The following is a 21,594-nucleotide window of genomic DNA, read 5'->3' on the forward strand; positions in this document are numbered from 1 at the left end:
TTTTTTCACACAATATTTTCATTATTTACACATTTATTATTATTATTTTTTGTTGAATTGTGATTTTTTAAATAATAATAATAATTTTTTATTATTATTACCAAGTAACAAATAAAAACTGTGTCAAAAAACAATTTGTCATATTATATAATAAAAAGCTGCAAAATTATTATAAATAAAATAATTATTACTTTTTTTTTAGTTTAGTTTGTTTCAAATAAATTATAATATATGCAAACAAACAAAAAAACAATTGAGTCAAATAATATATTTTATATAATAATAATAATTTACATATAAAGATAAATAAAAAGTCATATATCAATAATTGTTGTAAAAAAAAGTTATGAAATAATTTGAGTCCACATTTTAGTATTTAATAATTTTTTTCTGAGGACTAGAACTTAGAATTAAATTAATATTTGTTTTTAATTAATTATAAATTGCAACTTAATTTTTTTTTTAAAAATATGGCTGTTTTAAATTATTATTGATAATTAAAACTAATATTTATTATACACATTGTTGTAAATAATAATAATTTAAAAAACATAAGTTAAGAGAAAAACAGGAGTATAAATACAAAAGGAGTTTTAATAATAATTATATTTATAGCAATTATTGTTGTGTATAGACATCACATCATATAAATTATTTTTATATATATTTATTTATATTTAACAAGTTTTTGTCTATGTTTTTAAATAAAAAAAATTAAATCAAATTATAATTTATTGATTCAATTATTACTTTTTAATTTCTTTATTATTAGTAACTATTATTCATTTATTTATTTGTATAAACAATTTGCACCTAATTTTTTTGGTACCTCAAAGTGATTTTGTTTTCAGAGTTTCAAATTGTTTTTATGTGAAAATTGTATAAAACATATTGTACTCTATAAATATTGCATAATTACATACAAATTACATTTCAAAATTAGAAAAAAATCATATTTTTTCAATTATTATAATTGTATAATTAATTTTGATTGGAAAAAATGTCTAAATTTCTAAAATATAAATAATGAAAAACTATTTTAATATAAAAATGTTTTTTTTTTAATAATTTTTTGGAATGTATTTCAAATATATGTAGTTTTTTTTAAATAATTAGTAATAAATTTGATAATTGTTTTCATGATTTAGTTTTTCTTTTTAATTCATTAAGTTTGGACTAATTGTTAGCTTTTTAATTTGATATTTTTCAATACGATATGAAAGTTTGCGAGTGTGTTATCATTAATTAATCTAATAATAATAACTATAATCTCTATTAGTTAATTTGAAAATAAATTATTAGTTATAAAAAATTTGATATTTTCGCTATTTTTTAAAAAAACCCTAAAGATCATAAAACGTTTGAAAATAAAAAAAAATAGTAATAATAATAATACAATTAGAGTAAACATATAAAATCAATCAATCAATAGATCAATAGCTGCATCGATGGGCACTTGACGTCTTTTTTCAACAAAAAAAGTAGTTATAAGTATTTGACAATAAAAATGATATATATTTATATATATATATATTTGAGGCTTAAATGTTTGTGTGTGTGTGTGTGTGGTTTCAAAATGATTTAAATAATAGATAATAGAAGTTTAGCTGAATATATATAATATAATAATATTATATTATACAATATTATATTTATATATATATTAATTAATAATTTCCATCTATTTATAATTTATTATCTTTATGGCTGATTTTGCATCATTTATGAAATTACAAAAAAAAAAACAATCCATTTATTACTATTATTATCATAATATTTCAATGTATATGTTATCCAATTTAGTAATTATGTTGATATATAGTAGTAGTATTAGCAGCAGTTGTAGTAGTAGTTGTAGTAATAATAGTGAACCATAAGTGATGACGAAAAACACATAATTAGCGACAAATATCTCCCAAAACGTTGAATACATTGATATAAAATAAAATTTAAAAAAAGTTTTGACGACATTTGTCTCAACACAATTTGTAATCACATTAACAAATAATTATTTTTTCTTTTTTAAAAAAATTGGTCGTTCATATCATTGTCTAATTTTGTTTGTTTGTTTGTATTGTATTGTTTCAGTATAATTGAGTTGAACACCAACAATGTCTTCAATTATTATTATTATCATTAATTGTAGGATCAAAATAACACCACTTAATTAAATGTCTAGTTTTTTGTTGTTGAAAATTATTAATTTCCAATTAAATAATTTTTTAGATATATATATATATTGGGGTTTATTTCTAGGCATAAAACTCTTTGGAGGCGCCCCTGGCGTATGGGCTGACTGTTTGGCGTTTGGGTTCATCCAAAGCGTAACTGCCTTCGTCTTTCTTTCTCATTCTGTACACTATAAACATAACTAATAAAATGGCACAAAGAAGTCCGACAACAGCCCCTCCTATCACAGCTGTTTATATGTGAGACAAGAAAAAAAACAAAGAAATAGATCCAATTAGTCTCTCGATAAGCAATTTTTTTTTAATTTTCAATTTACCTGCAAGAATACCGGGTCGGGCAAAGAACGAGGCCGGCGTCATCTGTTTGTGACCCATAATCGACACTTCATTGCCTAAACTATTATTATCGTCGCCGCCATCATTATCATCGACATCATCATCGTCGTCACCATCACTATCGTGATCTTTACCCGACGGTGTCCATTGTGTCGACGATACCACCGTATATCTGGTCGACGTCTCCACTGGCGATACCATTACTGGTGGTATTGTAGGCACTCTATTGTTAATCGGATCTTCAATTGGATCCTTAAGTTTATGCTGTAACAATTAATTTTTTCAAAAAATTAAATTAAAGATAATAACAAATAAATATAAGATTAATAAAATCAATAAAAACCTTAAAGTCTTGCAACGGTGTCGTCGTCACCAATGGTTTGGTAACGTCTGGTCTCGTTGTTGGCCTCTCAGTTGATGATGATATGAATAATGATGTATCGTCTAAACAAAAAGAAAGCATTTATATATATTGAGTGTTATTTTTTTATTAACCATATTATTTGTTAGTCATAATAAACACAAAAAAAGATGATTACCTCCTGAGCCGAGCTCCAGATCCGTATCATCTTCATCATCGTCAGATGAGTCATCATCGCTGTCAACACCACTGCTGCCACCGCTGATGATGGGTCTGCTTCCGGAGCCCTCCTTATCTAAACTATGTTTGCTGTCTTCGTCGTCTTCGCCCTTTCCCGAGGCGTTTTCCTCTAAGTCGTCGACGTCGGGACCGTCGGCACTGCCCTCATCATCATCGTTGAGTGGTATGTCCGAGAAATAGATGCCCCCATTATTATTGTTACCGTTTGCCCTACTATTAGTGTGCGTTATGTGTGTATTACTTTTGATTTTCGGTGACGTTGGTGTACCAAACTATAGGATATATTAAAAGTGTATAAAAATAAACATATGGTTAGAGACAGAAAAAAAAGATTTAAGACTTTAAATCTATTAATAAAAAAAAACTACATTTTCATGTTATATACAGTACTGTACTGTAGTAGAGTCTTAACAACAGTGGATGCCGTTTAAACATGTGTTTAAACACTTTATATATTTAGTTTAGTTTATGTGCGCTTATTTAGTGTACTTATTATAGTTAAACTAAATTTATATATAAATTATATTTGAGGATATACTGTAATATATAGATAATACCAGTAGTTATATATATATACTGCATATCCATATGATTACTGTATATATAAAAATCTGAATTCATCATTAATTTTCTTTAAAAATATTTATATTAAGATACTCTGACTAATATTATATGTAATACAGACTATACAGAGACTACTGTTTCTCTACATAAATACACATAGACTTTGATTTATTTTATTAAATTTTTTTTTATTTTAAATAATAAATTACAAAAAAATTACACACACTAGACAAATCAACAACAACAAAGTATAGCCGACTCAATTAAAATATTTCAACATTAAAAAATAAATAAATAAAATTCAATAGCAAAAAAAATCAATATGTATTTGCCTTTTATTTCAAAAATAAAATAAAAATATTTAGTTAATAAGCTATATATTGCTTAAGGCTCTCTCTCTCTCTCTCTCTGACAAAAAAATATTTATACCATAATATATATGATTGTTTGTTTGAAAACATATTTTGTTTGAAATGTTTTTACTTTATTTTTACTTCAAAAAAAATAAGTGAATGGATTTGTGGTATTTGTGGTCATATATACGCTACTAATATATAATACATAAAAGAAAGCGGAATATAGTGGGGGATAATCTTAAAGAAAACAATTTCACTGTCTCTCTCTCTCTCTTCAAGAAATAACTACTAAACTGAGTATATAATACATATGCCGTCGTCTCTCTCTCTCAAGTATTTTATGAGAGACACTGAGGTAGGTATTTGCAAGTAGTATCATATACAATGTGTGTGTGTGTTAGCTATTGGGGAAAGGTATGGTAAAATAAGGAATGGTAGGTATTATTATTATTATACTAAAGTAGTAGTGAACGCTTCGGTAATTGTATGTTTCAAACACACATACATATATACAGCCGGAATCGTGCATTCCTTTACTTTTAGGTTTTATTTTACTACAAAATAGTCTACACAACAACAAAAAACATAAATAGTTTACAAACATATTATATAGTCGTTCAAAATTTTTTTATTATTGCCAAAATAAAAAGATATATAAATAATATATAATATAAATAACTTTCTAACTATTTTTTTGCCGATATATTTTTTATTTAACACATTGTATTTTGTTGTTGGTATCGATAGCTCATATATCTAACAAATAAAAGTTATTTTTTAAATATAGAGAAAATATATATAATGTATATAAATATATTATATCACTTTATCGTTTATAAGTTATAAATTATAACATAAAATAAATTACACATTATAAATTATTGCTGCTTCAATTCACATTATTTTTTTCTCTATAATTTGAAATTTTATTTTATATATATATATGTCATTTGATAAATAATAAATTAAAAACATATACATAGAAATAAAATGTTCACAATTGAGGTCACAAAAAATTAGATGTCACTAATCAACTGACAGATTATTTTAATTAATTTGAATGTCGCCTCCAAATAGACAAATCATTATTAATATAAATATACTGTTATAATATAATTTATAAACAAATTAATATTATAATTATTACAGTATTTAAGATAAATTATATATAAATATACTGTTTTAATATAACTTATAAACAAATTAATATTATAATAATTACAGTATTTAAGATAAATTATATTATATATATATATATATATATATATATATATAAATCAATCATAAATTTTTACTATATTTTTTTCTTCAACACAAATACCACCCAAAATATTAGTATATCCTAATCGTACCATTAATTTGCTTGCTTTTAGTTTCATAAATCATTGAACTGGTATTAATGAAAAAAAAATTTGTATGTAAAATACTGTTATATGTTGTGTTAGTGTATAAAACTAAATGTCATATAATAGTAGTAATAAAACTAATTCAAAGTAAATAAAAGAAATTCAAAAATCCATTGGCAAATATGGGTTTCAAATTAGACTAAAAATGTTGGGGTAATTGATGTGTATGTGTGGTTCAATATATGTTTGTTAGTGTATTTAACGTAAAATTTTTATATTTAGCATATCCTATGAGATGATATAAAACTAAAAGTTATGTTTAGTTAATACACGCTTTGAATATGTATATGGTTTTTGGTTTATAACAATAATAACATGAAAGGAGGGCTGATATGAAAACATTTTTATTACTTATTTTTAATCGGAAGGCCTGTCTGGTACTGTACTGTATATGTAATGATATGTATGGTGTTGTTATGTTAAAGGAGAGAGACTTTGCTCTTTGTGTGTTAATGTCTATACAATAAACCTAAAAATTAAAATGTCAGTCAGATTTTTAGACAACATTCACAATGATAACAACACATACATAAGTTATATATACCCCCAGTATATAATGTGTTGTTAGTCGTGTATAGATATACAGAATACAGATATATATTTATAGTGTTGGACTGCCTGCCAGTGTCTAAATAGACATTAACGGCACAGGCATTTGCCATCTCCATACTAATCGCAAGACACCACCACCACTACTACTACAGTGTGCCAGCACTTGGAGCATAAGTTTGTGTGTGTCGACAATCGAGAGAGAGTATACCCGGTATTACTATACCGTATGTGCTCTCTCTCTCTCTCTCTAACCGAGTCGATAGTACAACGAACCAGTTTATGACCCGACGTACAGTTTTTAGTGTACAAAGCTTTTATACTGTACTATATATACATTATAAAAGCGGTATTAAGAGTATTGAGTTTTTGGACAGAAAAATGCTTTTCAAATGCCTCTATAAAAATACAGGAAAGGAGGAGTACTGGAGGAGTAGTACTCAAGAGAGTTACCATTGGGTGGGGATCAACACAACAATAGACATATGCAATGCTATGGCTATACCAGTGTATACATACTCAACACTACATTAAGTGCACGAGAGAGTAATGCGGATCACACGTATGGTATGGTATGGCATGGGTTTGGTATGTGTGAGAGAGAATGATAGAGAGGGGGACAGACATTGAGGATAGCTGGACCAGAGGGGGTCCCGACTTGCGGCTAAAGGCATAGAGATGGTTCACCAGTTGTATCACATCTGACATACACATACACCACACACACACACTTACAGCCATTTCCATTGACTTAAAAATTTTTTGGCGAAATTTCAATGAAGAGAGAGAGAGAGAGAGATTGCTATTTCCTTCAGCTGGTAATTCAGGCCTCTTTTGAAACGGTCGGTGCCTTTTCAGTGGAGTTTCCTACCAAAAGGACGCTTTTTGTGCCACAAGGCATCTCTCTCTTTCTTTTTCTTTCAATCACTTACTCACTCAAAAATTGTTGGCAATGGTATGGAGTTGCCTGAAGACATGTATCAATTAAACACAGTTAGCCCTTGATTATGGCACTCAACACACACACAAACAACCAAAGGTATTGCTTGGGTTGTTAGGAAAGGCATCGGTATATCTATTGTTAATGTGTGTGTGTGTGTGTGTGTGAGAGAGAGAGAGAGAGAGAGAGAGAGAGAGATGTATAATAATATTGGGCTCAATATAATTATAAAGACATTTATTGGGAACCATAACTCAAAAAGTAATCGACATTATTGCCTGTCCTCTATCAGTCGTCTTAAGTGAAATACACCAAACAAACTAAGACCTCTCTCTCTCTCTCTCTTCAAATGTTTAGTTATTATACTAAACAAAAGTAAACGTATTGTTCATTAAATTGGCAAACATTTTCACAGCAACTAATTACAGCTAAAACTCTCGGCACAAAAATTTTCATTTACTTTATTTTATTTTACTTTTTCCCAGAATTTGCAGCAATAATATCGTGTGTATCGAAAATTGTTTCATTAAAAATTTCAATGTAAACCTATTTTGCTTAAAATTATACTGTACTGTAAATATACAGTATATATGTTTGTCAATGTATATAAATTATAACACAAATACATAATATAATCAATATATATACTCATAAAATTAGCATAAAATTTTATATACATTTACATTTTAACTCAACAACAAAAAATTACACATAAAATTCACAGTTTCTCGATAAATAATTTTTTTTAATAAAAAAAATCAATAATTACTTTAAAAAAGTTTTAATCAGTATATTTTAGTTTGAAATTAAAGAAAAAAAGTTAAATAATCATAAAATAAACATAACAACAGCAACAGTACACATATAAGGGTAAAAAACTTTTTTTTTAAATGTCTACACAAAAAAAATATTATTTTTAAAAAACTGGTATATAATGCAAATGACAAACATTTTTTTGTTTTGTTTTTTTCTGTGTGCACACAATTCAAACAACATATTATATAACCATAAAAATAACTAATAGTAATAATAAATTTCTCATTAAACAACTTTAAACTAACAATTTTTTTTAATTGTTATTGTTAGCAAATAAATCTGGTGACTAAAAATCATAATAACTCATCAACTAATGTATTAATTAATTAAATATATATAAATATGATATCATTGAATAAAAAAAAACTTGAAAACTAATAATTAAAAAAAAATATTCAGTTTTTTTAAAATATACAGATTCTGAAATAATTATAATGTTATCAATAATTAATTAATTATAATATGATATATTAATAAAATCTCAAAGTCTATCAAAACAAACTATACAACCAATTGATATGAATTGTTTGATAATAGCGATACATATGATTAGGAAAAAATCATACAATCTGTTAGTATTAATAGCGTAATACTCACTGACATTGCATTCAATAACATATCTCATCAATAATACTGTAATAATAACTAGTATTTACTATAATAATAATTATGTGATAATAATAATAATAATAAAATGATAATCATATCATTAGATGCTCTTTGAGATCACTTGACATCACATCAGAGACACAGTTATAGAGAGAAAGGAGAGGCGCTGTTGTCATAATCATAATCATAAAACTGATGATAATATTATCAATATATTAGTGGTGGACATCCAGACAACAAACCTTGTTATGTTGGGCACTGATGGTCGGCCACAATAGGCTCAGGACTACCAATAGTACGACCAAATGATTACAATAATACATAATTTGATATCAATTTTATAGTCAACACTTGTGTGACGATATGATAAATGGTATGGTTTTGGTTAATGTCCTCTTGTTTTTTGGTACGGTATGTGTAAACAACAACAACAACAACAAAGTGGACACCAAAAGAAAAATTATTAAAAAAAAATGGATCAGTTGACCAGACAATGTTTGGCCATCAGAGACGAAACGCGCGCCGATAGACTATACACCCGGCGATATTATTTTAGTGGACAGATCGGCGACTATGATATATAGTATGGCATTTGATGGTCATTACAAACACAATAACAACTACGACAACGACATTAAATAAATGGTTGATATGTTATGTACTGTGAGTTTACAAAACACTGTTTAGGTATTAATAATATAAAAGATATCGACTCTCATAGCAATATGTGTTGTCCTAAGAGAGCACTGAGTCAGTGAATGGCATACAGAATAACACTGAATATACAGCTCTTCCCTAAAGCTAACCATCCCATTGATTGGTAACAACACTGCTATACAGTACTGTATTACTACTACTATAACATTGCAAACAATACAGACATCTCGTAGTCAGTCATATATAACAGTCAGTGATTTAGTTTAGTATTAATAATAGTAAACATAACGTGATTTTTTTCACATATATAACTAGTCATAAACAACGTTACGGACCGCACACTGCAGTGATTCAGTTAGAATTAAAACGTATTGATTTAACAATAGGATTGACCCCCAAAAGCAATAGGGATTATATATTTTATGTGAAATTTGTAACACAATATCTGTGTGTGTATTCATAACATTGACTTTGTTGTTGTGATTATTATAATGAATATATTTTTTTGCAAATCATTCAAAACTTTTTTTGTACTCTAAGTTGAATTGATTTGTATTAATAATAATTGTGTGCTTACTATGACTGCAATAATGACAGATCAATCGCCTCCAAATGTGGCCAAACTTGTCAACGATTTGATGGCCAACAACAATGCCTCGGATGAAGATAGCGAAGCTGTTTTGCATCAGTTGAAGACATACTTGGCGTCGGTTAACAGCTCGCAGATGGAGACCATTGTTCGTGAGGTAAATGTTACCGAAATTTGTCAACAACTGAATAACGCCGAAAACAATGCAAATACCGATGTGATTGCCGGTGTCTTTGACATTGTATTTGAGACACTGTCTGCTCAGTACATACTAAACAATTTGCATAAAGACATTGTCAACGGTTTGGACGCCAAAAATGATGCGTTTGTCGAACTATGGCTCCGAACTCTGGACCGATCTCTAACTCACGAGTTGGCTCTCAACCATACTTTAAATACGGAAATCGATGTTCATTTGGTGCTCATAAAAGTGATCCGATTGTTTGCCAAACAGCAGACATCCATTGCCAAACATTGCCGATCAATTGTCCTGAATATTGCCAAATCTAATACATTGGGCGACAAATTTTTCGAGAAAGACATTCACGAACTGTTGGTCGTGACAAAGTCGGTCAGTGATATCGTTCAGATGAGAGTATATGATATATTGGTGGCCATTGCCAGCACATCGCACACCAATTTCTATAAAGTCGAAGGTTTCGGCCATTTGGCAAACTTGTTGACCGATTTCAATGTCTGCTCAAAAACTGATCCTCTGTTGACGCTTAATATATTGCAAATACTGACAGATTTGGGTGCAACCACTTTTGGCAACGATTATCTTCAATCGTCGGAGATATTGAAGACAATTGTACGCTGTTTGGACACCAGTGACAGCGATATCTTTGCTAATCTATTGATACCGGGTTATGTCAAGATAGTCGCAACATTGGCTGCAAGTGATCCGAAAATATTGGCCAAATATCCCTCAGTATTGACCAAATTAAAAGCACTGTTGACTGATGTGGATCCATCTCTAGTGTTTTGTGCCATCGATGGTATTGCTGTTATGTGCTATAGAAATACCGGCAAAGAAATGGTTGATAAGAACAACGATATATCGAAGGTGTTTATGTCGACAATCAATAATTTCTTGACAAATGGAAGTACTGAACACAAGATGAGAGCATTGAACGGATTGTCAAATCTGTTGAAACTGAATGAGTCCGACTATAATAGCGATTTGAGTACCAATTTCTCCTATAAATGGTTTCAATTGTTTTCGCCGAACGACAACAAAATATTAGTACTTCTTCATATAGCTAAAGAACCGTTCATTGAATTACGTTTGGCTGCTATGGAGTGCATCCGAGTGGTGACCACATTTAGTTGGGGACAGAAAGAGTTGGCCGCTACGGCCGGCTTTCTTGAATACCTATTGGACAGATCAACTGAGACCACCAAACACGGCAAAGAAGCCAAATACTCGATTGTCAAACAATTGGTTGGTTCGCCGTTCATAAGCGAATCGTTTACCAAAGAAGCGGTCATCCAATTGCGTGCTTTCTATAAGGAGGGCCCCTATTATATGGGCAACGATACGGCTGTATCGTTTGAAGCGGTTTGAAGACGGTTTTTAAAAAAAACTGTTACGTATATTAAATATGCGATTATTTTTGAATGTTTTGTATAAATAATTTAATGTCATTTTTTAAATATATATATATATATACAACATATATTATTATTATCGTCAATATATAAATGTATATTTATTTTTTGAAAAAAAATTATTAAAGGAATTGCTTACAAATAAAATAAAAAAATTCAACTAAAAAAATACAGTATAAGAAATTTACATTAAATAAAATTATATAATGTATTTTACAAGCATTTTTGTTTTTTTACTTATTTATTAATTAAAAAGCTACGCTTATTTGATTTGGCAAATATTGTTTAAAAAAATGTAATGTAAATAATAATAATAAATCACAGAAAATAAAATATATTCTCATTATTTTTTCTCTTTATGAACCAAATTTTCATTCAAAATAAAAAACATTTTTAAAAAATCTTTGTAAGATTGTGTGTAAATAAGTAGATCTAAACTAATTATTAAAAAAAAAAAACTAAAATTATTTTTGTCGATATTTTTCAAGGATATATACTACTGTAAATACCTTTAAAATTTACAGTAAATTATGTATAATTTTATGTACCGTATGTGTGTGTGTGTGTGTGTGTGTGTGTCTGCATCTGTATGTAATGTATGGCCGCAAATACCTACTAATTATATTTTTAAAAAATTAATTTAAAAAATACTTTGTTTTTCTCTCTTACATTATTTTAAAACCAACAGTTATTGAATGCAAAAATTATCATTTAGTTAATATATAAAACAAATGGTTTGACTTTATTTTTTATAAGTCGTCGTCACCGATATCACCGATACCATTGAAGGCATCGTTTTCAACAAAGTGTCGCGACTTTACAGGCAAACCATTGGAGTGCGAACTGTTGGTACGCGATGTAGAAGAAGAAGCCGTCGATGAAGAAGAAGACAACGACTTACTCACTCGGCTACGAAAGTCGGCGGCACTTGAATTGTTTGTCAGATCAGTATCAGTGGACACACTTCTCGGTAGCGATATTTGATGGCTACTGCCGTCTCGTTTCATATAACTCCAGGAACCCCTTCGACTATTATTATTATTCCCGTTAACGCAACCACTATTGTGTGTCATATCCTGACGACACAATTTCTTACCATTTCTTTTCATTAGCAACTCTTCGACCATTCCTTGTAGACAAACGCTCATTAAAATAGCCTTTTAATAAAATTGATTTAAATCGTTAGTATCGTTAAAAAAATAACACTAGTTTTTAATCAAATACCTGATCACTGATTATTGTAATCCACTGTAATTGGTCTTTACTTAGAAGATATTCAAATGAAAGCTCATATCTTGTAGTGGATGTACTACTATTTGTTTGACAACTGCTGCCACCACTACTACTACTACTACTGCCAACACCATTACTGTCGCTGCCGTTGGCATTGAGCGCACAGCCGTTCAGATTGTCCTGCAATGAAGTGGTCAATCGCCAACACCGGATACGAGTTACTCGGAAACTATATTCTTTCATTTGTTCCTAAATTCATCAAAAAAAAGTTAATAATAATCAATACTTATGGTAATCATTAGAAATCTTTAGATCAATGAAATAATTTTTTTTTGGTACTAACCGATGGTGTATAAGCTCTTAGGTTTAATTCTCTACCGCCGCCCGCTATCAATACTCGAGTATTGTTTTGCGGGTAATCACAAAAACATGGCTGAAAGTGTATATATCCGTAATACTTGAGAGTTCGCGCCAATTGCAAGTACTGGACATAATAACGACAAACGAATAATAATAAGTTTTAAGAAGAAGTGGTAAAATATTTTTCGATAAATAAAATCCAATTTTTGTTTTTTAAAAAAAATTCTTACATCTTGTTTGGAACCTTTGGCGTGAAGTGAAGACAACTGTCGTCGGATATCTTTGTTGGCCTCAATCAAGCCTTTCTCGATGTCGTACAATGTCTGCAAATACAGAACATTGATGGCAATCCTGTCGCTGATGAGATCGTCATCGAAAACCGGATCCCAATAAGACTTTCTAATGATAATAACGTGATTGTTGTCCACGGAATTCATTGTCTTCATCGTTAGATAAGGTGACTCAAAGTTATGAAGTTTTCGTTTGGGAATACAATCGCTGTCCAATCGTTGGACAACAAATAGATTGAAATAGGGAACCAATTGCGGTGACAAATCCAGAGACTTTGCCACAGCATCTAAGACCACATCCGTCCGATCCGTTGAATACACTTTCACTTTAATGGAGTGCAGATTCGGATGATATACATCCAGAATCACTTCCTCTATTGCCACCGATTGGCTCTCTTGTTGACCATTTAGGAAGAATCCATTGAATAGTTCACTGTTTGATATCCTCTGGTCTTGACTAACTGTTTTAAGTATAACATAATTAACGGTAAATATAATTACCGCAAAAAATATAGATTTTAGTAAAATAAAAATTTGGTCTCATATTTTAATTGTCTAATTGGTGTCTAATTATATTAGTTGGTAACCAATTGAGGTGATAATAAACATCACAAACAATAGATGAATAATACAAAAAATTATTACCGAATTGTATGTATTTCTCGATCTGAGCCCTTCGTTCTTCAGTTTGCGATGCCGTCAACGGAAGAAACCTTTTCGGCGGAAACAATGGCAAACTATTGGTACCGAATGTCTTCTTCAGCTATCAATAATTGTTAATTAATATTAAATCATTTATGAATATATAAATCACTTAAATCTGATGATCAAACTATCAAACAAGACATCAATCATCATCTGATTCATACCTGTTGGTGAAAATTAAACAATTGTCTGTATCTTAACGAACAGTGATGTACACCATTGATGGCAATACTGTATGTCTATATATGATATATATTGGGATAAAAACATAGATTGGGATCAGATTATGATAATCATCGACAACAACAACAACAACAAACACTTACCACATATGAATTGTTTTGCTCTTTAATGAGTTGAGTGTCACTAATGGAGAAATGCATTGTCTTTTCTTTTCATATTATCATCTAATGGTGTCTTAAATCTATTGTCAATCATTATCATCGCTTCCGTCGGGTGTCAACACTCATTGATGGCCACCATATTTGGCTATTATTGTCGGGATATATATATTAATATTATATATGTCTTGTCATTCATTCAGTCAGTCCAGTGATGGGGAAGTGTTTGGTTGTAATGCTATTAGAGTTTAGTATTATTTAGTACACAAACTGACTGACTGTCTGACTCTGACTATACATACATACAAAATACCAGTCTTTCAAATAGCACTATACTATACACTGTAGTCTCTAATACATACATACATTCATACAATACTCTCGTATGCAATGCATTACATAACAACATTGTTATGTTATTTAACCATTTAATATAACTTGTAATATAATAAGTACTATACTTGTACTGTATGTATATATATATATATATATATATATATATATATATATATATGTATAAAATGCTATACAAAATAATAAGTTACATAATATTGTAATAATAATAATAGCAGTAATTTTTTGCTATGGTTGTGGTTATGTATGTATATAAATAATTGACACTCAGTTTACAGGTATTATTGGTGTTAATATTATAATACAATTTTTTTTTCGTTGTAGTTGTTATCCCATACATGAATATATTGATGTATTATATAATCAACTGGTTTTTTATATTTATTATACTATTATTATTATTATTATTATCAATTGAAATGCAATTTGATATACAGTAAGAAAATACTTGTAGTGTGTGTGTGTGTGTGTGTGTGTGTGTAGTACTTACTGTCCATGAAATTAAGTATTATTTGCTGTATTATTATGTATTCAATGTATGCAACAAAAAATAATTTAAAGATTCAATCAAAATATTTCTGTCCAAAAAAAATCTTTTTAAAATTATAAGCAATTTTCAGAGAGAGAGAGAGAGAGAGAGAGAGAGAGAGAGAGAGAGAGAGAGAGATTTTATTAGTTATTATTAGTATAGGATTTGATATTTTTATATAATTTTTTTATAGTTGGAAAATCATTGTATGAGAACAAGTAGCTTATATCATATATACTGCATATACCATATATAATTAATTGGTATATTTAAAATAAACTAAACAACAAATGTGTACCTAAATTAACCACTAAAGTCGACCCAATTACTCCCTAAAAATAAAAATTTTATATTTTAAAAGAAGTTTATTAATAAACTTCAACATTAAAAAAATCTTTTTTAATGTCATTATAACATTCAAGTAATATATCATATAATAAAACAATATTAGCCACAGAAAAAAACTTGTATAGAAATAAACTAAACAATGATTTAGTTTTCAAAAATAAAAAATAAAATAAAACTTAATATTATAAGTATGTGTGACTTATAAGATAAGCCCATATATGGGATTCAACCATTTAATTATGAATTATTTTTTGTTTTATTTAATAATTACACTAAAATTAACTGCATTTACTGGTTAACCGGTATTACATGTATAAACAGACAAAATGATAAACAAAATTTAAACAACAAAATAAGTTGAACTTTAAAAGTGGCTAAAAAATATATAGACAACAAAATAGACAAACAGTATGTAATGGAAATTACTGGGAATTTTGTTTTTATGATTATTTTTATTACAATATTACGTATAGTAAAAACCTAATATAAATAACTAATAATATTATTTACTGTATAGTACATTAAAATTATAGATAATATTTTTATAGAAATTATATAATATATATTGTAAATCTAATATTTGTTTATGCATACAAATTTTTATTATACAATAATAATATATTGGCTATAAATTATTGAATGAATAGTTTATATAATTAAGATTTATGACACTAAATCTTAAAACAAAATTTATTTTTGTAAATAAATATTTGTGTGATTATTTAAAACATATGTAAAAATTAAATCTAAATTTACATTTCAAATATAACTTTCTCTCTCTCTCTCTCTCTCTCTCTCTCTCTCTCTCTCTCTCTCTCTCTCTCTCTCTCTCTCTCTCTCTCTCTCTCTCTCTCTCTCTCTCTCTGATTAGTGAAACTAATTTTATTTTAGTTTTTTTAATTAAAAGAAATACATAGACTTGATGTCTTGAAATTTTAATCTTAAAATTATATCCAATATAAAAAATATATTATATATAAATTATAATCTGTATACTATTAAATAACTTATTAATAAGTAAACTAATTATAACTGTACTGTACTTTGTATGTATGTGTTATATCATAATTTTTTAAATAAAAATTTACAATTAATATACACTATTATCCTATCATTATTATAGTGACTTAAAGTAAACAATTGATAAAAATATATCTCAAAATTAAAATTTGATAAAACATTTTACGTGAATCCAATATAAGAAATATATATATATATACATATATATATATATCTAATTTATAATGTATATATACAATGTATATATATATATATATATATATATATATATATATATATTAATTCTAATAATAATTAATACTATAAAATGTGTGCATGTTAATTTATTAAAAAGTTTATACAAATAAAAATATTTTTTATATAACATAAGTTTTATGTTACATAACACAGAGAATCATATTTTTTTGTAGACATTGATAAGTTTAATGAAATTTTCTAACAGTATATATACAGTAAATATGAATTTTAATAAATTATAAATAATAAATATTTACTTTGAAACAAAATAGTTAAAAGAAAAATGGTTAGAAATTTTCAGACATATAAATAATATAAATTTATTTCACATAAATTTATCGCAAAAATTATTACAAACTTTTAGGACTGAGTGCAATAAATACCAATTGTCTAATAATATTAATATTAATAAAAATAATACAACAAATTGTTTGTTGAAATTGAAATACTTATTAAAAATTTGAGAGACGTGTGCATTGCATTAGACGATAGTATATATTAATTAATTAAAGATATTTATGTGAATATTATTTTTAGTATTGATTATTTCGACTTAATTTTTACTTATAATTTTTATAATAAATAATATGTATATGAAATTGTGATAACAATTTAAGTCATATTATGGAGTTTTTCCTATAAATCTCCAACAAATAAATGTTTTATTTTTAATAACCAAAACTAATCCTCAAGTTTACTACTAAATAATTATTTATTAATTAATTTATAATTACTAATTTATTAATAATAATATTATAAATTTATAGATATAAAATGACCTCAATAGGAGTACAAAATGAAAAAACTCAATTGTAAGTAATAATAATAATAATAAGTGAATAAAAAGTTACTAAAAAGTTTTATATAATTTTGTTTACTTTATATTTCTATATTATATTGTTTTAAAAATCCTAAATATACTAAAATACTAAAACAAATAATAAGTAATAATTGATTACTAATAATAAATTTTTAAAAAATTATTTTTCTTTAGATTGAGTTCATTAAGAGATAATAATAAAGAGACAGTTGTCTCATACGATAGTATTATAGCAAATTCAACGACCGGTGCCGACGGGACTATAGTTTATTGCAGTCACGGCAACAATGAAAAGATTTGCTGCAAAAAGGATGGCATACCTGTTGAACAACCGGTCAATTGGTCACATTGTCACTCAATGGACAGCAGCGTCGATGCCGGTGTCGATCGCAGCGCCCGTCGAAAGCTGATCGTTGCAAGCATTTTGTGTCTGATATTTATGCTGATCGAAGTAATTGGCGGACTATTGGCCAACAGTTTAGCCATTGCCACTGATGCGGCACATTTGTTGACCGATTTTGCCAGTTTTATGATCAGTTTGTTTTCTCTATGGGTGGCGACACGTCCGGCCAGCAGTCGTATGAGCTTTGGCTGGCATCGGGCCGAAGTTATCGGTGCACTGACATCGGTATTAATGATTTGGGTGGTCACTGGTATACTCTGTTTTATGGCTGTCCAACGTATTATCAGCAAAGAGTATGAGATCGAGGCCGACATTATGCTTATTACGGCCGCCATCGGTGTTATCGTCAATATTATGTACAGTATATAATAACACCCCATTAGATCCCAACTTCTTTGATCGACAATAATAATAATAATAATCTATTTCAATCTATAGAATGGGAGTTTCACTACAAATAGGAGGCGTACCTCACGGTCATAGTCACGGTGGTGTTGGTGGTGGTCATAGTCATGATGACCACGACCACCATCATCACCACGAAAAAGATGGTTCACATGATGATGACGATGTCGAGAATAGTCACAAGAAACGCCAAAATATTAACGTTAGGGTATGTCTAGTAAACAACAATAATATCTTAATAACCGTTTTTTTTGTTTGTTGTTAACGGTTAATATATCGGGTATTATAAATACATTAATAAATTTATATATTAATTATAGGCAGCATTTATACACGTTATCGGCGACTTTTTTCAAAGTTTGGGTGTATTAGTGGCCGCATTGATAATATATTTCAAACCCGAGTACGGAATCGTTGACCCGATTTGTACGTTCCTATTCTCGGCACTGGTTTTGATCACAACATTCAATATAATTAAAGACGTCCTCAACGTCCTAATGGAAGGCAAGTTATATATAGTATTAAATTATATTATAGTAATTGTTTGGTTAGGTTTTTAGTGTAATCACCAATTAATATGTATCTATAATTGAAGTTATTATTATTAATATATATTATCACATATTTGACTATTTTTTGTGTGTTGTTGTTATCAATTGTGATAATATATATACTCGAAAATATAATATATTTATTAATATATATATAAAAAGTTATTAAACAATATAATACTATTGATATTATATTATTATTATTATAAAAGTTTTTAGCTTTTATTAATTAGAAATTATTATTTTATGATTTTATCAGTAAAACTTTGTAATCGAAATTCATACTTAAAAAATTTTTATTTAAAAAATCGACTGTTTCTCTAAAAAAATTACAGGCAAACCCCGTGGCGTCGACTTTCTAGAAGTACAGCGAACCCTATTCGACATTCCCGGAGTACTTAAGGTCCATAATCTGCGAATCTGGTCACTCAGTCTCGATAAGACAGCACTGTCCACACATCTGGCCATTGGTAAGTTAACAAACAAAATAATAATAATCCAATCATATCGAGGAGGTTAACCCCACCCCCTCTCCCATTAAACACACATAAAAACTTGAATTGATGTCAATTATCTTGAAAATAAAATTTGATAGCCAAGGGTCAAAATCCGACAAAAATCTTAAGTATGGCATCGCAACAGATTAGGAAACAATTTAGTATCTATGAGCTGACCATTCAAGTGGAGGAATACCGGGAAGAGATGAGCGATTGTCAACAGTGCCAAACACCTCAATGTTAAGACAGTAATTATACAGTATATATATAAAAAAAAATAATTATAATTAAAAAAAAAACTTTAATTTAACCACAATTTTGTCAGTTATTAATTGTTATCTCATTTATATACCGGTAAGTTATAAAATATGATATAAAATGTGATATAAACTTATATATAAATTAATTTATATGATATACAGTTTACAATACTGTATAGTGATGTGTATATAAAATGTTAGATCAATTGATTGATTACAACAACAACAACAGCAATGATTCAGTAAACTCTTCATTGTCTTCCTCATCGGTCACCACAAACATTACGGCCGTCTCATTGCAAGCATTGTATTGATTTCCCAGACAATTGCCCGAAGATTATCGATAATCTCTTTGATTTGCCTATTCTTCAACAATAACAGATCCACCAGATCCTGGTGTTCGGTCTCCAGTTGTTTGGCTTTAGGATTTGATTGTTTTTTATCGTCCAGTTTGTTGCTGTTGTTGATGTTTCCGTGTCCACCACAGTCCTGGCCGTCGGCTTTCATCGGTACTACGGATTCGATTTGTATGAAATCCATGGCCGACAAACATTCGTTACACTTTTCGTACGATTTTCTCAATCGTTTAAAGAAAAACTCGATAGTCTTCAGCAGTTCTTTGGTCCGGACCTGTCGTTCCTGAGCGTTGATCAGCTGCTGTTGCGGTCCACTCGGCGGCGGCATTGCCCGCAACGCTTGAAACAGTTCGCCAGTTTTGGCCACAATTTCCTGTACGGTTTCGTCGCCCAATCGACAAACTAGGGCTATGTTCGGGGCCGCCGGCGGCGATGGCTGTGACGGAGGGCCGCCGGTCATCGATGGCTGACCGGTCGGCGCTACCAATTGGTTCAATGCGTCGGCCATTGTTTGTCTATCGGTCTGTCAATCAATCGGATGGATAATAACAAGACGTATGAACTCTTTTGGGAACTGAATTGTTGATCACTTGATAGACCAAGTCTTCAGCGACCACTTCATCATCTAATCTAACGATTTGTTTGTTTTGTTTTTGAAAATTGTTTTATATTTTTATATATTTTTTTGATTCGCTTTTATCACTCATTAGATGTCAGTATAACTTAATATATACTTAAAGTACCGGTAATTGTGAAAAATATTATTAATATTTATGTAATAATAATAATAATAATTGCAATAATCAAACACCAATATGAGCTGTCCTATTATTTTATGATATTATGATATATTAAAAGTGCAAAATTGGTTTACAAAATAAATTATTTATTTATTTAATTTTTTTTAAATATACAAATTATTGTATTAAATAGATATTTTTTAAATATATATATATATATATATATTAAAAATATCTATTTAATACAGTAATTGTACTTTTAATTGTAAATTGTAATTTTATAATTGTAACCTAGTTCAAATAAATTTTTAAAAATAATTATTATTATTCAAATTAATGTACAATTATATATATAATATGTATATACATTATATAAAACTATATATATTATTAATATATAAATTATATTATATTATAAATATATATAAAATTATTGACAATCATTTAAAAAAATATTATTAATATAAATATAGGATATATATATATATTAAAATTTATTTTTAGCATTATTATCATTATAGTTATAAAATTGAGTATTTGGCTAATTTAATGTGTATTTCATTATTACTATTCATATTATTTTTTTTATTGCGGCACAAATGCAATACAGAAAATATAATACAATTTTTTTAATATATTAATAGTACTGTAATTTAATGCAGCGTATAATATTAAATACATGTATAAATTTTTATGTATATTATTATTATTATTATTATTATTATTATTATTATTATTATTTATAATATTAATGTTATGTGTGACTTTTTACTTATTTAACTAATCATATCCTTATAAATAAATATAATGTTATATATATATATATATATATATATATATATATATATATATATATATATATATATATATATATATATATATATGAGTCATATATATAATAATAATAATAATAACCATTCAT

At 28.0% G+C, this 21,594-nt stretch overlaps 5 protein-coding genes across 6 annotated transcripts; 2 read left to right on the plus strand and 3 right to left on the minus strand.

Annotated features, from left to right (window-relative positions):
- Positions 1-1,682: 1,682 nt before the first annotated feature.
- On the minus strand, positions 1,683-9,188 carry LOC128954862 (syndecan-like). The gene is made up of 5 exons (XM_054300462.1): positions 8,609-9,188; positions 3,065-3,398; positions 2,869-2,969; positions 2,507-2,789; positions 1,683-2,419 (listed from the first exon to the last, which is right to left on the minus strand). Exons 1-5 carry the CDS (start codon positions 8,687-8,689, stop codon positions 2,253-2,255), a joined length of 966 nt encoding a protein of 321 aa, XP_054156437.1. The 5' UTR covers positions 8,690-9,188; the 3' UTR covers positions 1,683-2,252.
- Positions 9,189-9,508: 320 nt separating this feature from the next.
- On the plus strand, positions 9,509-11,217 carry LOC128955220 (26S proteasome non-ATPase regulatory subunit 5-like). Its single transcript, XM_054300868.1, has one exon. The coding sequence runs from the start codon at positions 9,602-9,604 to the stop codon at positions 11,177-11,179; it is 1,578 nt and encodes a 525-aa protein (XP_054156843.1). The 5' UTR covers positions 9,509-9,601; the 3' UTR covers positions 11,180-11,217.
- A 426-nt stretch (positions 11,218-11,643) lies between these two features.
- On the minus strand, positions 11,644-14,460 carry LOC128954955 (sorting nexin-17-like). Of its 2 annotated transcripts, XR_008484493.1 has the most exons (8): positions 14,138-14,460; positions 13,976-14,050; positions 13,752-13,869; positions 13,047-13,567; positions 12,800-12,940; positions 12,448-12,705; positions 11,893-12,380; positions 11,644-11,838 (listed from the first exon to the last, which is right to left on the minus strand). XR_008484493.1 is itself a non-coding variant. In XM_054300573.1 (7 exons), the coding sequence occupies exons 1-7, from the start codon at positions 14,192-14,194 to the stop codon at positions 11,973-11,975; spliced, it is 1,578 nt and encodes a 525-aa protein (XP_054156548.1). In that variant the 5' UTR covers positions 14,195-14,460; the 3' UTR covers positions 11,644-11,972. The 2 variants fall into 2 exon arrangements, 1 of the variants encoding a protein (XP_054156548.1); XM_054300573.1 differs by having other exon boundaries at positions 11,644-12,380.
- A 2,949-nt stretch (positions 14,461-17,409) lies between these two features.
- Positions 17,410-19,615, plus strand: LOC128954974 (proton-coupled zinc antiporter SLC30A2-like). The gene is made up of 6 exons (XM_054300597.1): positions 17,410-17,452; positions 17,635-18,219; positions 18,302-18,476; positions 18,589-18,772; positions 19,155-19,289; positions 19,415-19,615. The coding sequence occupies exons 1-6, from the start codon at positions 17,415-17,417 to the stop codon at positions 19,558-19,560; spliced, it is 1,263 nt and encodes a 420-aa protein (XP_054156572.1). The 5' UTR covers positions 17,410-17,414; the 3' UTR covers positions 19,561-19,615.
- A 50-nt stretch (positions 19,616-19,665) lies between these two features.
- Positions 19,666-20,612, minus strand: LOC128955359 (mediator of RNA polymerase II transcription subunit 30-like). Its single transcript, XM_054301024.1, has one exon. It carries the CDS (start codon positions 20,438-20,440, stop codon positions 19,859-19,861), a length of 582 nt encoding a protein of 193 aa, XP_054156999.1. The 5' UTR covers positions 20,441-20,612; the 3' UTR covers positions 19,666-19,858.
- Positions 20,613-21,594: the final 982 nt, after the last annotated feature.

The sequence above is a fragment of the Oppia nitens genome, unplaced genomic scaffold, assembly GCF_028296485.1.
Source record: "Oppia nitens isolate AA-2021 unplaced genomic scaffold, nextdenovo-longstitch-racon4-pilon3 scaffold2_pilon_pilon_pilon, whole genome shotgun sequence".
NCBI lineage: Eukaryota > Metazoa > Arthropoda > Arachnida > Sarcoptiformes > Oppiidae > Oppia > Oppia nitens.

Coding starts and splice junctions, on each gene's coding strand:
- LOC128955220 (XM_054300868.1), top strand. CDS start 9,602: ATGACTGCAATAATGACAGATCAATCGCCTCCAAATGTGGCCAAACTT.
- LOC128954862 (XM_054300462.1), bottom strand. CDS start 8,689: ATGTATTATTGTAATCATTTGGTCGTACTATTGGTAGTCCTGAGCCTA. Junction 3,399..8,608: donor TCAGTGCCCAACATAACAAG/GTTTGTTGTCTG, acceptor TATATCCTATAG/TTTGGTACACCAACGTCACC. Junction 2,790..2,868: donor CACCGTTGCAAGACTTTAAG/GTTTTTATTGAT, acceptor TAATTGTTACAG/CATAAACTTAAGGATCCAAT.
- LOC128954955 (XM_054300573.1), bottom strand. CDS start 14,194: ATGCATTTCTCCATTAGTGACACTCAACTCATTAAAGAGCAAAACAAT. Junction 13,870..13,975: donor TGTTTAATTTTCACCAACAG/GTATGAATCAGA, acceptor AATTATTGATAG/CTGAAGAAGACATTCGGTAC. Junction 12,941..13,046: donor CCAAAGGTTCCAAACAAGAT/GTAAGAATTTTT, acceptor TATTATGTCCAG/TACTTGCAATTGGCGCGAAC.
- LOC128955359 (XM_054301024.1), bottom strand. CDS start 20,440: ATGGCCGACGCATTGAACCAATTGGTAGCGCCGACCGGTCAGCCATCG.
- LOC128954974 (XM_054300597.1), top strand. CDS start 17,415: ATGACCTCAATAGGAGTACAAAATGAAAAAACTCAATT. Junction 18,220..18,301: donor GGTGTTATCGTCAATATTAT/GTACAGTATATA, acceptor TTCAATCTATAG/AATGGGAGTTTCACTACAAA. Junction 18,477..18,588: donor GCCAAAATATTAACGTTAGG/GTATGTCTAGTA, acceptor TATTAATTATAG/GCAGCATTTATACACGTTAT.